General features: G+C 43.6%; 1 protein-coding gene across 2 annotated transcripts in view; it reads right to left on the reverse strand.

The window, feature by feature from the left end:
• The window catches only part of LOC128692945 (pituitary homeobox x), a 107,084-nt gene that overhangs the window by 60,328 nt on the left and 27,948 nt on the right, over positions 1-18,808 (reverse strand). The window contains exon 2 of one of the 2 annotated variants that reach the window (XM_070092038.1): positions 7,788-7,805. The exons of the other annotated variant lie outside the window; for it this stretch is intronic. Coding sequence (XP_069948139.1) covers positions 7,788-7,805 — 18 coding nt within the window. The remainder of the gene's footprint in view (positions 1-7,787; positions 7,806-18,808) is intronic. 2 annotated transcript variants of the gene reach the window in all.

Raw genomic sequence — 18,808 nt, forward strand, 5'->3', positions numbered from 1 at the left:
TTCTCTTAGTCTCCCTGCTTCTCATTTCTCTCTCGTTGCTTTCATCGCTCATGTTGCTTACTCCTCTTTCCTCATTACCCTCATTAATCTTTCGTTCTCTCATCTATTCGTCTCCTTGTGTGTTGCCTCATGATCAAGACGTAGAACAAGCACGGAAGAACACATACACACACACAGCAAGCACGCAAGAACACATAGAACAAGCATCAAAGAATACACACGCACACCAAGCACGCAAGAATACACACACAGATAAAGCACGCAAGAACACACACACACACACACACACACACACACACACACACACACACACACACACACACAGAGGAAGCAAGCACGCAAGAACACACACACACACACACACACACACACACACACAGAGGAAGCAAGCACGCAAGAACACACACACACACACACACACACACAGAGGAAGCAAGCACGCAAGAACACACACACACACACACACAGAGGAAGCAAGCACGCAAGAACACACACACACACACACAGAGGAAGCAAGCACGCAAGAACACACAACGAGCACCCAAGAACACACAAAACAAGCACGCAAGAACACACACACAAAGAAGAAGCCCTCACACATGCATGGGGAAACACATGTTCCTTTAATGCAAGCATAGGCACAAGCACACAGACGAAGCAGACACGCTCGCACAAATCCCTTCAATGCAAGCAAATCCATCGCAGCCACAGGCATCTTGCAACATTCCTCACCCCCATCTCAACTTCCCCTCCTAACTGGCAAACAATACACTGATTTCAACCTTCTTTAATCCCTCCCTCCCAGGGTTCTCCTACCGTGGTGTGATTGTCCCTACCCTCCCTCACTGTGTTCCGACCCTCCCTCATTGTGTCCCTACCCTCCCTCACTGTGTCCCTACTCCCTCCCGCGCCGCCTCACGCCCACAAACTGGCTACAGAAGTAATAAATGCGTGGGAGATGCGGTGTGGTGGGCGCACCTCGGCCTCCACTTGTCAGCCTAACATGGCTGTGTCAACAAACATGGCTGCTGGGTACATGACCGCCCCATCTCATCTAACTTGTGTCACACGACACTACATGGGAACTGCTCTCTCTCCTTCTCTCCAAGATGGTGTGTCCTGCCACGGTATGTTCTTGTTCTCTAGTGGTAGTGAAGGTTTGCATCTAGGGTGAGGCAACTGCCAGTGAATCATGTTTATAATATCGGGTCACTATCCGTGTCCAGAAAATCTTAATGCTAATTTTTCTCAAGGTTAGTAGCCAAGACCAGTGTGGTGCTAGGGAAAGTGATGGCAGTTTTGTAACACCTACAGCAGGTGTTCAGCGCTGCGTGACCCTTGTGGGTTTAGCGATTAGTTATTAAAATAAAATAGGAGGTGGCCAAGCCTCACTTGCCACACATCAGTAATAATAATAATAATAATAATAATAATAATAATAATAATAATAATAATAATAATAATAATACAAGTAAATGGTACAACTTATACAGACCATAGCTGACATCAGTGACACACTATATAGCCCCTTGTTATGCAAAGCATTTCAGGCAACTTAGTTAATTTTGACCCCCAGGATGCGACCCACACCTGTCGATTATAACACCCAGGTACGATCTACCTCACCATCATGAACCAGTTCAGGAAAAGCACTGAAAAAAATACCAGATGAGTCGAGCCACAGAACAAGAGGAAAGTGATTTATTTTGCAGTTAACATTACTGTAACTTATACTCGACTGTTTTTTTTTTTTTATGTTAGAGTAATTCTTTTCGCTATATATTTGATTTATTCGGTTTATTTGCATTTGATTACTCAAGTGTATTTTGTTTTTGTTATTAATAATCATGGTTGACTTTTTAACTGTTGTTGTTGGTAATAGAAACCGACAAATTTGTTTAGAAAGACACCCGAGGAAACACTGGTATATATTACGAAACGTTTTCTAATAAATATATCCTAGTGTTTGTTTTGTATCTTTCTAAACCACTGTTGCTAATGTCTAGGCTAGTCAAGGTAAGGCGCCACCGTGGAAATGATCCGCTTTACTTGACCTGTTTTTGGGCTATTCTGGTTCATTTATGCACATGTTACTATACAAGACAATTGTAATCATCCAAAACTTGTATGATCGCTACTAGTTTAGTGGTCATCCCCATCATTGTAATAATAATAATAATAATAATAACAACAACAACAACAACAATAACAGTGTAGCTACGGGCGCTCCGTGTTATCCTAACTTTTGTTTGCTGAGTTTTTAATCTTTTTTTTTTTTTACTTTGCTGTGGGTGTGGGCTGGCTCTAGGACCAGCCCTGGGGGGGGGGGGGGCTTTGCAAGCGACGGGGTTACCTGTACAGAACACGAACCCCGTGTTCTGTACATGTAACCCTGTGTTCTGTATAGCAAACTTACAGGTACAGGTAACCCTTTTTTCTGTTTGCGTTTGAAAATGTAGCATTGCCTTCGTACTTCACTGCATTCAATTGCATTATTGCTAGTTATAATTATGTTATTAGACGATAATCTTAGCACACGTAATATTCACACACACACACACACACACACACACACACACACACACACACACACACACACACACACACACACACACACACACACACACACACACACACACACACACACAAGATGGTACACGGAAGATAAACAAACATGCGGGAGTCTACTTGATTAATAGTGGCAGGAGGTGAGAGAGTGTGGGGCGACCTGGCTCTCTACGACAAGCAACCAGGAAGAAAAATTCTAAGATACAGTGATGAGAGGTTCCAAGAAGACAGGGAACATGGCAGAAGAACAAGGTGTTTCAAGAAGCCAAGGAACAGAGAACAGAGTAGAAAAGGCTTCAAGAGATGAGAGCAGCACTGAAAGAGGCAGTGTCATCCAGCTTCAGTGGAAGATGGGGTAATCAGGCCCTCAGTCTTAATAGAAGGTGTTTAGTGTCTTAACCTAAATCAAGGCTAATGGGACTGAACACCTTACATCAAGACGCTACACAGACACCAGTACACCACAACTCAGACGCCAGTACACCACTACTTAGATGCCAGTACACCACTACAGAACAAGGGTATCCTGTACACAAAATAAACACTGGAGGTCACGTGTAATGGTCACTTGACCCGACCTTAGAGTCAGTGGATGGGTAGTTTCCGGAATTGTGTGGGAAGATGTGTTACCTAACGTGTCTCATCTTCTGTGTTGGGGGAAGGGGAGGTTAGTGTATTGGGGAGGATGGTTAGTGTACTGAGGAGGGGTTAGTGTGTTGGGGAGGGTGGTTGTGTGTTGGAGAATTTAGAGTGGGTATTTGGAAGGTTGGAGGGGATATTGTGAAGTTAAATGTGATGAGAATTTAGTGTGGCTGGAACGGGATGTAATAATAATAATAATAATAATAAAATGTCGAAAAACAAACAGAAAAAATAACATTTACCAGAACAGAAAAAAATAATTGCATATAATGTGAGAGCTTGAAGCTGTCCTGGCTTTCAAAATTAATATGTCCCTCACTGGAAAAAAAAAAAAACACTCGAGCCAGGCTGAGAGAATTGTTCCATCACAAACACATCAGTGTGCTTGTTTGTGCTTGTTTTCAGCGTCAACTGAACAAGGTGTTAGGTACTTGACCAGACGCTAATGGCTTGCTCTAATTGTTGCATTTGATGCAGTGTAGCCAACACTGGTGGGCTGATGGAGGGTAGGGGGGTGGAGGGTACATTTAGAGGTTAGATGGGGTGATAGAGGGTATTTGTGGGTAATGGTAGGGGGGTTGATATGGGAGTGGAGGGTCTAGGTGGGTAATAGAAGGTAGATGTTAGGTAGTGAACAGTGCAAGAGAAGTTTAAATAGGTAGGTTTAGACTACATATGGGGGTGGAGAGGTGATGTCGGGTAATGGAGGTTACTTGTGGAAAGCTGTAGTGGTGGTTCAGAGCAAGTGTTAGCAGCTCCAACAGATACAGATCATTTATGACCCGCATGTAATCAATAAAGCATTTACATTACTAGGAACGTCTCAGAGTCCTAAATATGTACTCGGTGGAGCGGAGGAGAGAGATACATGATGTATATACGTGGATGATACAGGGCTGGATTAAGGCATGGGCTTCAGGGGCTGCAACCCAGGGGCTTCCGCCCGCTGGAGGGTCTCCAGAGACTAAGTGAAAGGTGTTGACAGCCTCACAGTACCTGTAGCCCAAGGGCCTACAAAATCTTAAATCGGCTCTGGGAAGATACATAGAGTGCCTGGCCCCAAATCTTCACACGCTGCCATAACATATTGGAGAGAGATACGGGAAAAATGTAAAATAAACCCAGTGAAAAGCAGGAGCACCGTGGGCACCATGAGAGAACATTGTATCAACATGCGTGGACCTAGGTTGTTCAACGTTCTACCAGAAGATATCAGAAATACTGCCGGAACAAGTGTATAAGTCTTCAGTAGGAAACCCGAAAAGTTCCTCTACCAAATGTCAGATCAACCAATCTGTGATGTGTGTGTGAACCAGCGGGCCACCACCAGCAGCAGCAGCCTGATTGACCAGGTAAGCACAGGACATGCCTTGCCAGGCTGCGTCAGTAAAACTCTTGAAACTCAGCAAGGGTATATGAAGGTATATGGGGTGCTGAAGGGTAACTGTGGGGATAGATGGTAGATGTGGGATAGTAGATGGGATAGATGGTAGATGAAATGGAACATGTGGGGATAGATGGTAGATGAAATGGAACATGTGGGGATAGATGGTAGATAGTAAATGGATGATAGATAGCAGAAGTGGGGATAGATGGTAAATTCTCTCCAAGCATTCCCCCCCTCCCCCACCCACATACCTCCTCTTACTCATACCCCTCTCCCCCAATATCCTGTCTTTCACCTTCCTCCTCTCTTCTACCTGCCTCCCCCTCCCACTCCCTAATAGACTCCCCGCCAGTATAAACAACCCAAAACGGACGTCCAAACAAGGAGTCAATTGGGTAGTTGAGACGTAATGAGTAGGGAGGCGCTAACAACCATTAGCCGGGGGATGGGGAGAGGGGAGTTAACAAGTTTTGGTAACCACTTACCAAGTGGTAATTGTAAGTTCCTGGGAGGGGGTCTTGTGTTCCCTCCATCTCCTCCCTGGGGCTGTTGGGAAGGAGGAAGGGGAGGGAATTTTAGACTCTCTCTCTGTCTCTGTCTCTCTCTCTTTCGCGAATCTTATAATCTTCTCATTTAAATTCTACAACTATTTATCTTCATCCTCCACTTCTCCTCCTCCTCCACTTTCTCTTATTTTCATCAAGATCTTAGTTTTCTCTTATTTTTGACATCTTGAAGATTATACAAGTAATGTTGACCCCGGAACACCATTCTGGTACTAGTATTAATACAGTTAATAATAGTGTGTGTGGGCCTCCGCGGGGTAGTTCATGGGGGAGTGTGGGCGTGGGGATGTGTGTAAGCGTGGGTATGTGCGTGGGGGAGTGTGTGGGCGTGGGTGGTTCAGGTGTAATGGACAGCTGTCGGAAATGAGGCGAAGATAAGTATTGTGTGTGTGTGTGTGTGTGTGTGTGTGTGTGTGTGTGTGTGTGTGTGTGTGTGTGTGTGTGTGTGTGTGTGCGTGCGCGCGCTCAAATGTGGTTGCAGGGGTCGATTCGCAGCTCCTGTCCCCATGTGTGTGCGCGCGCAGGTATGTACGTGCGTACGTATTCACTGTGTAATGTTTGCCTGGGGCTGGTCAATTCACAGCTTTTGATCCTTTATCCAACGACAATCACGGGTAATAATCCAGGATTCTTGGGTCCTACCATACCTGCTCTTGAAGCTATGCATTGAGTTTGCCATCTACCACTTGGCTCTTTCCACTTATTTACCACTCTGAAACTGAAAAAGTATTTCGCAACATCCCCGTGGCTCGTCTATCTCAAACTTCCATCTATGACCCCTCTCAGCTCGCGTTTCAAAACCTCTCCCTTCCTGTCCACCCGTCAAACCCTTCGCGTATCTTACAAGTCGTAATCATGTCTCCCCCCTGGGCCTATCCTCTTCTGTACTTCTGGACTGCTATCTTGCTGTCACTGAGGAGGAAGTTATCTTAGTTATACTGGCATACCTTTGTGTTATCACTTCATCTTGAAAGCTTCCTGGCCACCTGCTTCCCGATATCAAGTTATCTTCGCACCAGTAATATTACCAATATGTTTGGGTTTGTAGCTAATAATAATTTTAATTATTATTATTATTATTATTATTATTATTATTATTATTATTATTATTATTATTATTCTAGTTATGAAAATCCCCCGTCAAAAGTCAAAGATGTTGATAAATTAGACACATGTGCAACACTTTGGTATCTTTGTTGAGGAAACGTTTCGCCCCCACAGTGGCTTCATCAGTCCACTAGAAAGAAGAATGGTGAAGATCAGGAATAGTTTGAGGTAATCAGTCCTTCAGCCTCCGGGGCCCAAGAGTGTTCAACAGCGTCCCACCAGTCATAAGAGGCATTACCAGTAGACCCCTGGTTGTCTTCAAGAGGGAGCTGGACAAATACTTAAAGTCGGTGCCGGATCAGCCGGGCTGTGGTTAGTACGTTAGACTACATGCGGCCAGCAGTAACAGCCTGGTTGATCAGGCCCTGATCCACCGGGAGGCCTGGTCGTGGACCGGGCCGCGGGGGCATTGATCCCCGGAATGCCCTCCAGGTAGACTCCAGGTAACCCTGAACACATCGACTCCAGGCTGAGGGACTGATTACCTCAAACTACCTTTGATCTTCACCATTCTTCTTTGTATAGGACTGAAGAAACCACTGTGTGACGAAACGTCTCCTCATGTGTCTAATTTATCAACATCTTTGAGTTTTGACGGGGGATTCCCGTAATTAGAGTAATAATCAAAATTAAAATTATATTTTTATGTTATCAATATTAATCATTGCAGGTTATTTACAGTTGATAATTATCAAATCTTTCGTAATGTCTTGCGAAACCAATACACGTGACAGGATGAGGTGAAATAACTTATCTCAAGCCTGGTGCTCTGAGGTACAGGGAACAACGCTTGTAGGTGGGTGGGTATGTAGGTGGGTAGGAATGTAGGTGGGTGGGTATGTAGGTGGGTGGGTATGTAGGTGGGTGGGTATGTAGGTGGGTTGGTAGGTAGTGTCCATGCTTGTCGAGATCTGGCTGTGATGAAGAGCGCGCAGGTTCGAGTCTACTGATATATATGTCGTGGTTAATAGGTAAAACTTACGATTTTGGCTTAAATAGCAATGGTCTTCTTGCCGAATAAGGCAAGTGAAAAATTGTGTATGCAATAATTTCGCAAAAATCATTCTGAACGTAACCAAAAAAAATATATTTCATTATTTGTTTATTATTAATATTGTAAACTCATCTAAAGTATATTTAATTGGATTAGGCTAAATTAAATTGTTCTTGTTATAATAAGGTTAGGTAAGTTTTCTAAGGTTCTTTTGGTATATTTTTACACTAACATAAATAAAAAAAATATATCTTTAAACGCATAAGAGAAAATTATAGAAAGGACTTAATTTTAAATGAGTTTTTGCTAATTGACCAGTTTTATCTATTCGGTCTGTATAGTACTTGTGGCTTAGCGCTTCTTTTTTATTATAATAATAATATCTATTCGGCACTAGATTATATATATATATATATATATATATATATATATATATATATATATATATATATATATATATATATATATTCATAATATGAAATATATAATGCTATAACAAATATATAATGTAATTTCTACTTACTCAGCATAGGTTTTCTTTCTGAAAAAAATAATAATGGAAATTAAATAATCGATGCTACTCTTTTCTAGTTGTTATTTAACAGTTATAATGGAATCACAAATATATATATATATATATATATATATATATATATATATATATATATATATATATATATATATATATATATATATCTATATATAAAAGATATATATATATATATATATATATATATATATATATATATATATATATATATATATATATATATATATATATATATATATATATATATATATATATATATATATATATATATATATATATAATATAAATTAATATATATATATATGTATATATATATATATATATATATATATATATATTGTTTGTGCGTGCGTGTGTGTGAAGTGTGTATATGTAATGTCATCTCAGCTATCAGTAAAGACAACAGAGCCACAAGGGGGAACTAGAACAGCAGCTCGAGGTCTTTCACACTATCGGTACTTCATCAGGAGCTTGCCATAGCAGGAAATGGAAACTGAGATCTTGCATTCTTCGCTAACACTTGAGAACTTAACCTTGCTAAAGTTAGCGCATTGTAACTTACTGCAACTTAGGTGACTGATTAGGTTTACCACTGTTATGATATAGGGTCGTTATGTTCAGACGAATTGTGGAAGTTATAGGTGCGAATATATGTGGTGGAGGTACCTTCCTCTTCCTTGGATCAAGACTGATAGCGTTTCCTTGCTAAGGCGCTGCACGACCCCTATGGGTTTAGTGCTTCCCAATGAAAATAATATCCTCTCATCACTAACAGCATTAACAGTAGCACCTATCACTAACATTAGCACCAATCATTAACAGCAGTAACAATCACTAACAGTAACAGTCACTAACAACAGTAACAGTCATTAACAATAGTAAGTCACAAACAACAGTAACAATCACCAGCAACAGTAGCACCGGTAATTAACAGTACCACCAACAGTAGCTCCAATCAGCAGCAATAGCACCAACAGCGGCAGTGGACGGTTACCAGTAGCGTTTACAGTAGCAGCCCGCCTCTCCCCCCCCTCCCTACTGAGTACTAATGACTCCACTGGGACAGTTAGTAGTTAGGTCCTGTTACCACCGGCTGCTACTACTACCCCGCTACCTACTCTCCCTCCTCTTTCCCTCTCCTTTCCCCTCTCCCATCTCCCGCTTTCCTCTCCCCTCTTTCCAACTCGCTCTACCTCCTCTTTCTCCCCTTACCCTGTCTTTCCCTTTCATCTCCTTTACCCCTCTCATCTCTACATCCTCTCTACCCCTCTCATCTGTTTCCCCTCTCTCTACCTCTCCCTCTTTTCTACCTCGTCTCTCTCTCCCTCCCCTCGTCTCTCCTCTCTTTCTAAGTTATCAGTAAACACCGCCTTCCTGGTGCTGTAATTGCCTTGTTACCTCCCAAGGGTCAGGTCAGAGGTCACACTTGCCTCTTTGCCTGAATATACTTCAGTGGTATACCTCGGTATGTCTGCTGTAGTTGTGTGTACACTTATTACCCAGTATACAACACGTGAGTTAAGGTGTGTGTGTGTGTGTGTGTGTGTGTGTGTGTGTGTGTGTGTGTGTGTGTGTGTGTGTGTGTGTGTGTGTGTGTGTGTGTGTGTGTGTACTCTAGTTGTACTCGCCTAGTTGAGGTTGCAGGGGTCGAGTCCGAGCTCCTGGCCCCGCCTCTTCACTGATCGCTACTAAGTCATTCTCCCTGAACCGTGAGCTTTATCATACCTCTGCTTAAAGCTATGTATGGATCCTGCCTCCACTACATCGCTTCCCAAACTATTCCACTTACTGACTACTCTGTGGCTGAAGAAATACTTCTTAACATCCCTGTGATTCATCTGTGTCTTCAACTTCCAACTGTGTCCCCTTGTTACTGTGTCCAATCTCTGGAACATCCTGTCTTTGTCCACCTTGTCAATTCCTCTCGGTATTTTGTATGTCGTTATCATGTCCCCCCTATCTCTCCTGTCCTCCAGTGTCGTCAGGTTGATTTCCCTTAACCTCTCCTCGTAGGACATACCTCTTAGCTCTGGGACTAGTCTTGTTGCAAACCTTTGCACTTTCTCTAGTTTCTTTACGTGCTTGGCTAGGTGTGGGTTCCAAACTGGTGCCGCATACTCCAACATGGGCCTAACGTACACGGTGTACAGGGTCCTGAACGATTCCTTAAGATGTCGGAATGCTGTTCTGAGGTTTGCTAGGCGCCCATATGCTGCAGCAGTTATTTGGTTGATGTGCACTTCAGATGTGCCTGGTGTTATACTCACCCCAAGATCTTTTTCCTTGAGTGAGGTTTGTAGTCTCTCGCCTCCTAGATAGTACTACGTCTGCGGTCTTCTTTGCCCTTCCCCAATCTTCATGACTTTGCACTTGGTGGGATTGAACTCCAGGAGCCAATTGCTGGACCAGGTCTGCAGCCTGTCCAGATCCCTTTGTAGTTCTGCCTGGTCTTCGACTGAGTGAATTATTTTCATCAACTTCACGTCATCTGTAAACAGGGACACCTCAGTGTGTGTGTGTACTCGCCTATTTGTACTCACCTATTTGTGGTTGCAGGGGTCGATTCATAGCTCCTGGCCCCGCCTCTTCGCTGATTGCTACTAGGTCCTCTCTCTCCCTGCCCCATAAGCTTTATCATACCTCGCCTTAAAACTATGTATGGTTCCCGCCTCCACTACGTCACTTTCTAGGCTATTCCACGGTCTGACTACTCTATGATTGAAGAAATACTTCCTAACATCCCTTTGATTCATCTAAGTCTTCAACTTCCAATTGTGACCTCTTGTGTCTGTTTCCCCTCTCTGGAACATCCAGTCTTTGTCCACCTTGTCTATTCCGCGCAGTATTTTATATGTCGTTATCATGTCTCCCCTGACCCTCCTGTCCTCCAGTGTCGTCAGGCCGATTTCCCTCAACCTTTCTTCGTAGGACAATCCCCGTAGCTCTGGGACTAGCCTTGTTGTAAACCTTTGCACTTTCTCTAATTTCTTGACGTGCTTGACTAGGTGTGGATTCCAAACTGGTGCTGCACACTCCAGTATGGGCCTGACGTAAATGGTATACAGAGTCTTGAACGAATCCTTACTGAGGTATCGGAACGCTATCCGTAGGTTTGCCAGGCGCCCGTATGCTGCAGCAGTTATCTGATTGATATGCGCCTCAGGAGATATGCTCGGTGTTATACTCACCCCCAGATCTTTTTCCTTGAGTGAGGTTTGCAGTCTTTGGCCATGTAAACTATATTGTGTCTGCGGTCTTCTTTGCCCTTCCCCAATCTTCATGACTTCTGAGTCTATCCCTTCCGTTATGTCGTTCACATATACCAAGACCAGCACAGGTCCTAGGACTGACCCCTGTGGAACCCCGCTTGTCACAAGCGCCCACTCTGACACCTCGTCACGTACCATGACTCGTTGTTGCCTTCCTGTCAGGTATTCTCTGATCCATTGCAGTGCCATTCCTGTTATGTGTGCCTGATCCTCTAGCTTTTGCAGTAACCTCTTGTGAGGAACTGTGTCGAAGGCCTTCTTGCAGTCCAAAAAAATGCAGTTGATCCACCCCTCTCTCTCTTGTCTTACATCTGTCACCTTGTCATAAAACTCTAATAGGTTTGTGACACAGGATTTTCCTTCCCTGAAACCGTGTTGGTTGTCAATTATACACTTGTTTCTTTCCAGGTGCTCCACCACTCTCCTCCTGATGATCTTCTCCATGACCTTGCATACTATACACGTTAGTGATACAGGTCTGTAGTTTAGTGCCTCATGTCTGTCTCCCTTTTTAAAAATTGGGACTACATTTGCCATCTTCCATACCTCAGGGAGTTGCCCAGTTTCAAATGATGTGTTGAAGATCTTTGTTAATGGCACACACAATATCTCTGCTCCCTCTTTAAGGAACCACGGAGAGATGTTGTCTGGTCCTACCGCCTTTGAGGTGTCAAGTTCGCATAGCAGCTTCTTCACTTCCTCCTTGGTTATATGTACCTCATCCAGCACTTGCTGGTGTACCCCCCTGTTCTGATTTCCTGGAGTCCTACTGGTTTCCACTGTAAATACTTCTTTAAATCTCGTGTTGAGCTCCTGACATACCTCTCGGTCGTTTCTTGTGAATTCCCCATCACCCTTCCTCAGTCTGATTACCTGGTCCTTGACTGTTGTTTTCCTCCTGATGTGGCTGTACAACAGCTTCGGGTCAGTCTTGACTTTCGATGCTATGTCATTCTCATATTGTCGCTGAGCCTCCCTTCTTATCTGTGCATATTCGTTTCTGGCTCTTCGGCTAATCTCTTTATTTTCCTGAGTTCTCTGTCTTCTGTACCTTTTCCATTCTCTAGTACACCTAGTTTTTGCCTCCCTACACCTTTGGGTGAACCAAGGACTCGTTCTGTTCTTCCCATTATTTCGGTTTCCCTTGGGAACAAACTTCTCCTCTGCCTCCTTGCATTTTGTTGCCACATAGTCCATCATTTCTTGTACTGGTTTTCCTGTCAGTTCCCTCTCCCACTGAATGTTTTGAAGGAAGTTCCTCATGCCTGAGTAGTTCCCCCTTTTGTAGTTTGGTTTTTCCCACCCTATTCCTGCTACTCTCTCCACTTGGAGCTCAACTATGTAGTCGAAGCACAGAACCACATGATCACTAGCTCCCAGGGGCCTTTCATACAAGATATCCTCGATGTCTGAACTACTCAAGGTGAATACAAGGTCCAGTCTTGCTGGTTCATCTCCTCTCTCTCTGGTAGTGTCTCTAACATGTTGATGCATGAGGTTTTCCAGTACTACATCCATCATCTTGGCTCTCCATGTTTCGGGACCCCCATGGGGCTCCAGGTTTTCCCAGTCAATCTCCTTGTGATTGAAATCACCCATAACTAGTAACTTTGCTCCCCCCATGTGTGCTCTTCTGGCCACCTCGGCTAGTGTGTCGACCATGGCTCTGTTGCTCTCATCGTATTCTTCTCTTGGTCTCCTGCAGTTCTGTGGTGGGTTGTACATTACTGCAATTATCACCTTATGTCCCTCAGACTGGATTGTTCCTACTAAGTAGTTCCTTTCACCCGTGCCATCCATTCCTTCCATTTTCTCAAAACCCCACTGGTTTTTAATGAGCAGTGCAACTCCTCCTCCCCCTCTCCTCCCTCTGTCTTTCCTGAGGATTTGATATCCGGGTGGAAAGATTGAATCTGTTATTATTCTGGTGAGTTTTGTTTCTGTGAGTGCTATTATGTCTGGGGATGTCTCCTTGATTCTTTCGTGCCACTCCTCATACTTATTTGTTATTCCATCTGCATTTGTATACCACACCTTCAACTTCTTTTCTAAGACTGTGGTCTGGGAGGTGTATTGGGGTTGGGGAAGTGGGAGACCTGATAAGGAACTATGGGTGGTTGCTGTGGGGGTGGAGTTTGTAATGTAGTGGGTGGGGGCATTGGATGTGGCATGGTTGTTTTGGTTTAGAGTGTTTGGCTGCACTGGGGTTGACCTGGTTGGGAGGCTTCTATAGGAAGCTGTGAGGGAGGTTGTATTTGATCTTCTTGGGTCTGGGATCTCCTGTCTGTCTTCTCCATCCCCTCTCTTTCCTCCTTTCGCCTTTGAACCACCTTTGTCAGTTGCTGCCTTTCTTCTTGTGTTCTGTCGCGGTCGAGATACACCTTCCTGTATGCCGGCATGTCCCTTAATCGTGCTTTCTCCTGCAGTATCCTGTTCCGAGTCGATTCTGCCTTGAAGGTCACTTTCACTGGCCGGGTTTTTTTTTTACAAACCCCCCTATTCTCCGAAAATTTTCCAGCTGGGTCATGTCGTCTTCTATTACTTTCATGATGCTTTCAACTGCTTTTTTTTCCCCTTGTTTTCTTGCTTCATATGTGTGTGTGTGTGTGTGTGTGTGCGTGCGCGTGCGTGTGTGCGTGTGTGTGTGCGTGTGTGTGTGCGTGTGTGTGCGTGTGCGTGTGCGTGTGCGTGTGCGTGTGTGTGTGTGTGTGTGTGTGTGTGTGTGTGTGTGTGCGCGTGTGTAGGTACTCACGGTTGATCTAACACTCCTACCAGTGGTCCAACACTCGTACTAGTGGTCCACCTCAGTGGTCATCACTAGCAGTGAAGAGGTGACATGCAGCCTTGAAAATGAATCCCCCATCCCCGTATAGTCGATAGGCTTCAAACCCCACTTACTCAAACATATTAATTACATCACTGCACAGTATAATTTCTTGAATTATAATATATAGATTCTCATACAAGAAGTAGTTTTACGGTAAACTTGAAATAAAAACACTACGATTGTAGCTGGAGGGAGGGGGTCGTGAGAGGGGAGGTTAAGGGGGTCGCTACTGGTGAGAAACGAGCCAGCGTTGTGCAGTATTAAATTCCTTTAAAATGATAATGCAGTATAAACAATGCGGCCAAGTTTGTGTAAAATAACTAGCGGGAGGATAATGTGGCAGACTTTACGAGTCAGCCATTCACAGTGTAGTAGTACCAGTAGTGTACACTAGTAGATAGTACCAGTAGTGTACACTAGTAGATAGTACCAGTAGTGTACACTAGTAGATAGTACCAGTGTAGACTAGTAGATAGTACCAGTAGTGTACACTAGTAGATAGTACTAGTAATGTACACTAGTAGATAGTACCAATGTAGACTAGTAGATAGTACCAGTAGTGTAGACTAGTAGATAATAGGTATCGTTTAGGTATATATAGTTTTGTTTACATTGCTAAACTGGTCTTGTATTCTTTAATGAAATAATGTGGTTATGTTAAAGATTTATCACCACATACCCAACACTTATATAATTTAAGTGTATCTGTGTACTGTAACACTATACTGTACACTGTACATTACGCTCTAACACTGTACGTTACACTACCACCGTAACAATGTATGTACATTATGGAAACTGTGAAATATTTTGTGTATTGTAACTCATTGTTTTCAAGGAATTCAGAGTACACTGTTGTGGACCTTAATGTAGCTCCACCTTCCATTACACTGTTGTGGACCTTAATGTAGCACCACCTTCCATTACACTGTTGTGGACCTTAATGTAGCACCACCTTCCATTACACTGTTGTGGACGTTAATGTAGCACCACCTTCCATTACATTCTTGTGGACGTTAATGTAGCTCCACCTTCCATTACACTGTTGTGGACCTTAATGTAGCACCACCTTCCATTACACTGTTGTGGACGTTAATGTAGCACCACCTTCCATTACACTGTTGTGGACCTTAATGTAGCACCACCTTCCATTACATTCTTGTGGACGTTAATGTAGCACCACCTTCCATTACACTGTTGTGGACGTTAATGTAGCACCACCTTCCATTACATTGTTGTGGACGTTAATGTAGCACCACCTTCCATTACATTGTTGTGGACGTTAATGTAGCACCACCTTCCATTACATTGTTGTGGACGTTAATGTAGCACCACCTTCCATTACATTGTTGTGGACGTTAATGTAGCACCACCTTCCATTACATTCTTGTGGACGTTAATGTAGCACCACCTTCCATTACATTGTTGTGGACGTTAATGTAGCACCACCTTCCATTACATTGTTGTGGACGTTAATGTAGCACCACCTTCCATTACATTGTTGTGGACGTTAATGTAGCACCACCTTCCATTACATTCTTGTGGACGTTAATGTAGCACCACCTTCCATTACATTGTTGTGGACCTTAATGTAGCACCACCTTCCATTACATTCTTGTGGACGTTAATGTAGCACCACCTTCCATTACACTGTTGTGGACGTTAATGTAGCACCACCTTCCATTACATTGTTGTGGACGTTAATGTAGCACCACCTTCCATTACATTGTTGTGGACGTTAATGTAGCACCACCTTCCATTACATTGTTGTGGACGTTAATGTAGCACCACCTTCCATCACATTGTTGTGGACGTTAATGTAGCACCACCTTCCATCACATTGTTGTGGACGTTAATGTAGCACCACCTTCCATCACATTGTTGTGGACGTTAATGTACCACCACCTTCCATCACATTGTTGTGGACCTTAATGTACCACCACCTTCCATCACATTGTTGTGGACCTTAATGTAGCACCACCTTCCATTACATTGTTGTGGACCTTAATGTAGCACCACCTTCCATCACATTGTTGTGGACCTTAATGTAGCACCACCTTCCATCACATTGTTGTGGACCTTAATGTAGCACCACCTTCCATCACACTGTTGTGGACCTTAATGTACCACCACCTTCCATCACATTGTTGTGGACCTTAATGTACCACCACCTTCCATCACACTGTTGTGGACCTTAATGTACCACCACCTTCCATTACATTGTTGTGGACCTTAATGTAGCACCACCTTCCATCACATTGTTGTGGACCTTAATGTACCACCACCTTCCATCACACTGTTGTGGACCTTAATGTACCACCACCTTCCATTACATTGTTGTGGACCTTAATGTACCACCACCTTCCATCACATTGTTGTGGACCTTAATGTAGCACCACCTTCCATCACATTGTTGTGGACCTTAATGTAGCACCACCTTCCATTACATTGTTGTGGACCTTAATGTAGCACCACCTTCCATTACATTGTTGTGGACCTTAATGTAGCACCACCTTCCATTACATTGTTGTGGACCTTAATGTAGCACCACCTTCCATCACATTGTTGTGGACCTTAATGTAGCACCACCTTCCATCACATTGTTGTGGACCTTAATGTAGCACCACCTTCCATTACATTGTTGTGGACCTTAATGTAGCACCACCTTCCATCACATTGTTGTGGACCTTAATGTAGCACCACCTTCCATTACATTGTTGTGGACCTTAATGTAGCACCACCTTCCATCACATTGTTGTGGACCTTAATGTAGCACCACCTTCCATCACACTGTTGTGGACCTTAATGTACCACCACCTTCCATCACACTGTTGTGGACCTTAATGTACCACCACCTTCCATCACACTGTTGTGGACCTTAATGTACCACCACCTTCCATCACACTGTTGTGGACCTTAATGTACCACCACCTTCCATCACACTGTTGTGGACCTTAATGTACCACCACCTTCCATCACACTGTTGTGGACCTTAATGTACCACCACCTTCCATCACACACACTGACTAAGATTGCAGTAAATGTGTGGTGTGTTAGGACACTATGTGCTCTGTGGCAGAACACGTGTGCTCTGTGGCAGGACACGTGTGCTCTGAGGCAGGACACGTGTGTTCTGAGGCAGGACACGTGTGTTCTGTGGCAGGACACGTGTGTTCTGTGGCAGGACACGTGTGTTCTGTGGCAGGACACATCAGGGGTGGTACGATGCACACTTCCTTCAGAAAGCCTCGAGACATATAAGACTACAAGATCATGGCTGAGGATCTTATAGGTTTTAACAAGAGTGTGTGCCTACCAAGAACACTGAAGCTATCAAGATTGCTCGAGAGCTAGGCCAATGAGGCGGTGTTTCACCATCACAAAGTCAAATGTCATCACTCCTGCATGGTTTCAGTACAAACAAGAGTGAGGCAAGGGTAAACAGAGGAAAATGTTGAAGACATCTCATAAGCCATAAAGTTCGCCCGAGTAGGGTATATCATCATATTTCCACAGACATAAGTTCTGTGAGGAAATCGAAGCTGGGCAGACTTTGCACGATGTCTTGGCATTTCAACTCGTGATGCAATGAGCTCTCGGATTGCAAGACTCACTGCTACTTGCCTAAATGTTAAATACCTTGTAATCCAAGATGGTAAGTACCATACTCAGTGTCTTGCTGCTTTATAAGAAAACAAAGGCAAGAAGACTGCTCGAGACACATGGCAAGTCTCCTGGCTCTGTCCGGAGCTTCACGAGAGGCATGGCAAGTCTACTGGCTCTGGAACTTCACGAGACACGGAAATCTATTGGCTCTATCTAGAGCGTGTAGTGATTCCTTGTATTACTGTATGGCCGCACAACCTGGCTCACAGGAAGCCTTTCACCGAAAATTGTGTGACTTATTGAGAGTCCCACAAGTGATACAGCAGTACTAGGCCAACGCACAACGAGGGCTGCATGCTAAGCTGGCTACTGTTAGTGCAGCTTTTCAACGCATTAGCTCACTCTGATTGCTCACCTCCCGCTAAGTCGTACCTTCAACGCAGACACACACTGTGACCTTTTAACTGGAACTTTGACATACTAGTTCATAAGTTCACACTGTTCCCCTTTACCTAGACCTTCCCACCATACACCGCCACGCATTCCCCTCGTCGTTTAGTGACCACAGGTGAGATTATCCTAAATAATAACCACGTGAAGTAACGAATTACGATGAGACAAATGTGAGAATATGAAAATAAACACCAGATAATTTTAAAAATACTAAGGACAATCGAATGAATATTTGCGGCAAAGTCTATTGAAAAAAATGGATGTAAACAAAACACTACGGCCGAAGATAAAATTCAGTCCCGTGAAACATCGATAGAGTTTTGTAATAGCTGACAGGTCTTGACGAAGTAAGCGTAAGCAAGCATGAAAATACAACAATCTCTATACGATAATAAAATTATAACTCCTGTAAAAAAAAAAGAGTTTTGAGACAGCGGTTAAATCTTCACAAAGCATGAAAATACAACAAAGTGTGGCGGATGAGAGGAGGCCCACGCTATGGTAAGTTGAATTCGTTTAGTGTCAGCTGGAGCTGATATACCGAGCTGTGAGCGGTACTGCAACACACACACACACAGCTCTGCTTGAAGCTGTTTTCTACGAGTTTCAGAGAAAGTGCTGTTGGTGTTCTTATTCTCCCAGTTCTTAGTTATAAACATCGTAGTAGCAACAGCAGCAGTAGTAACAGTAGCAATCGTTTAAGTAGCATCTGTAGCAGTAATAGTAATAACAGCAGCAATAGCACCATGAGTAGCAGTAACAGTAGATGCAGCTTTAGAGCAATAGTAGTGGTAGTAGTACTACTAATAGCAGTTGTAATAGTGGTTGTACTAATAGTG

Source organism: Cherax quadricarinatus, chromosome 38 (genome assembly GCF_038502225.1).
Source record: "Cherax quadricarinatus isolate ZL_2023a chromosome 38, ASM3850222v1, whole genome shotgun sequence".
Lineage (NCBI taxonomy): Eukaryota > Metazoa > Arthropoda > Malacostraca > Decapoda > Parastacidae > Cherax > Cherax quadricarinatus.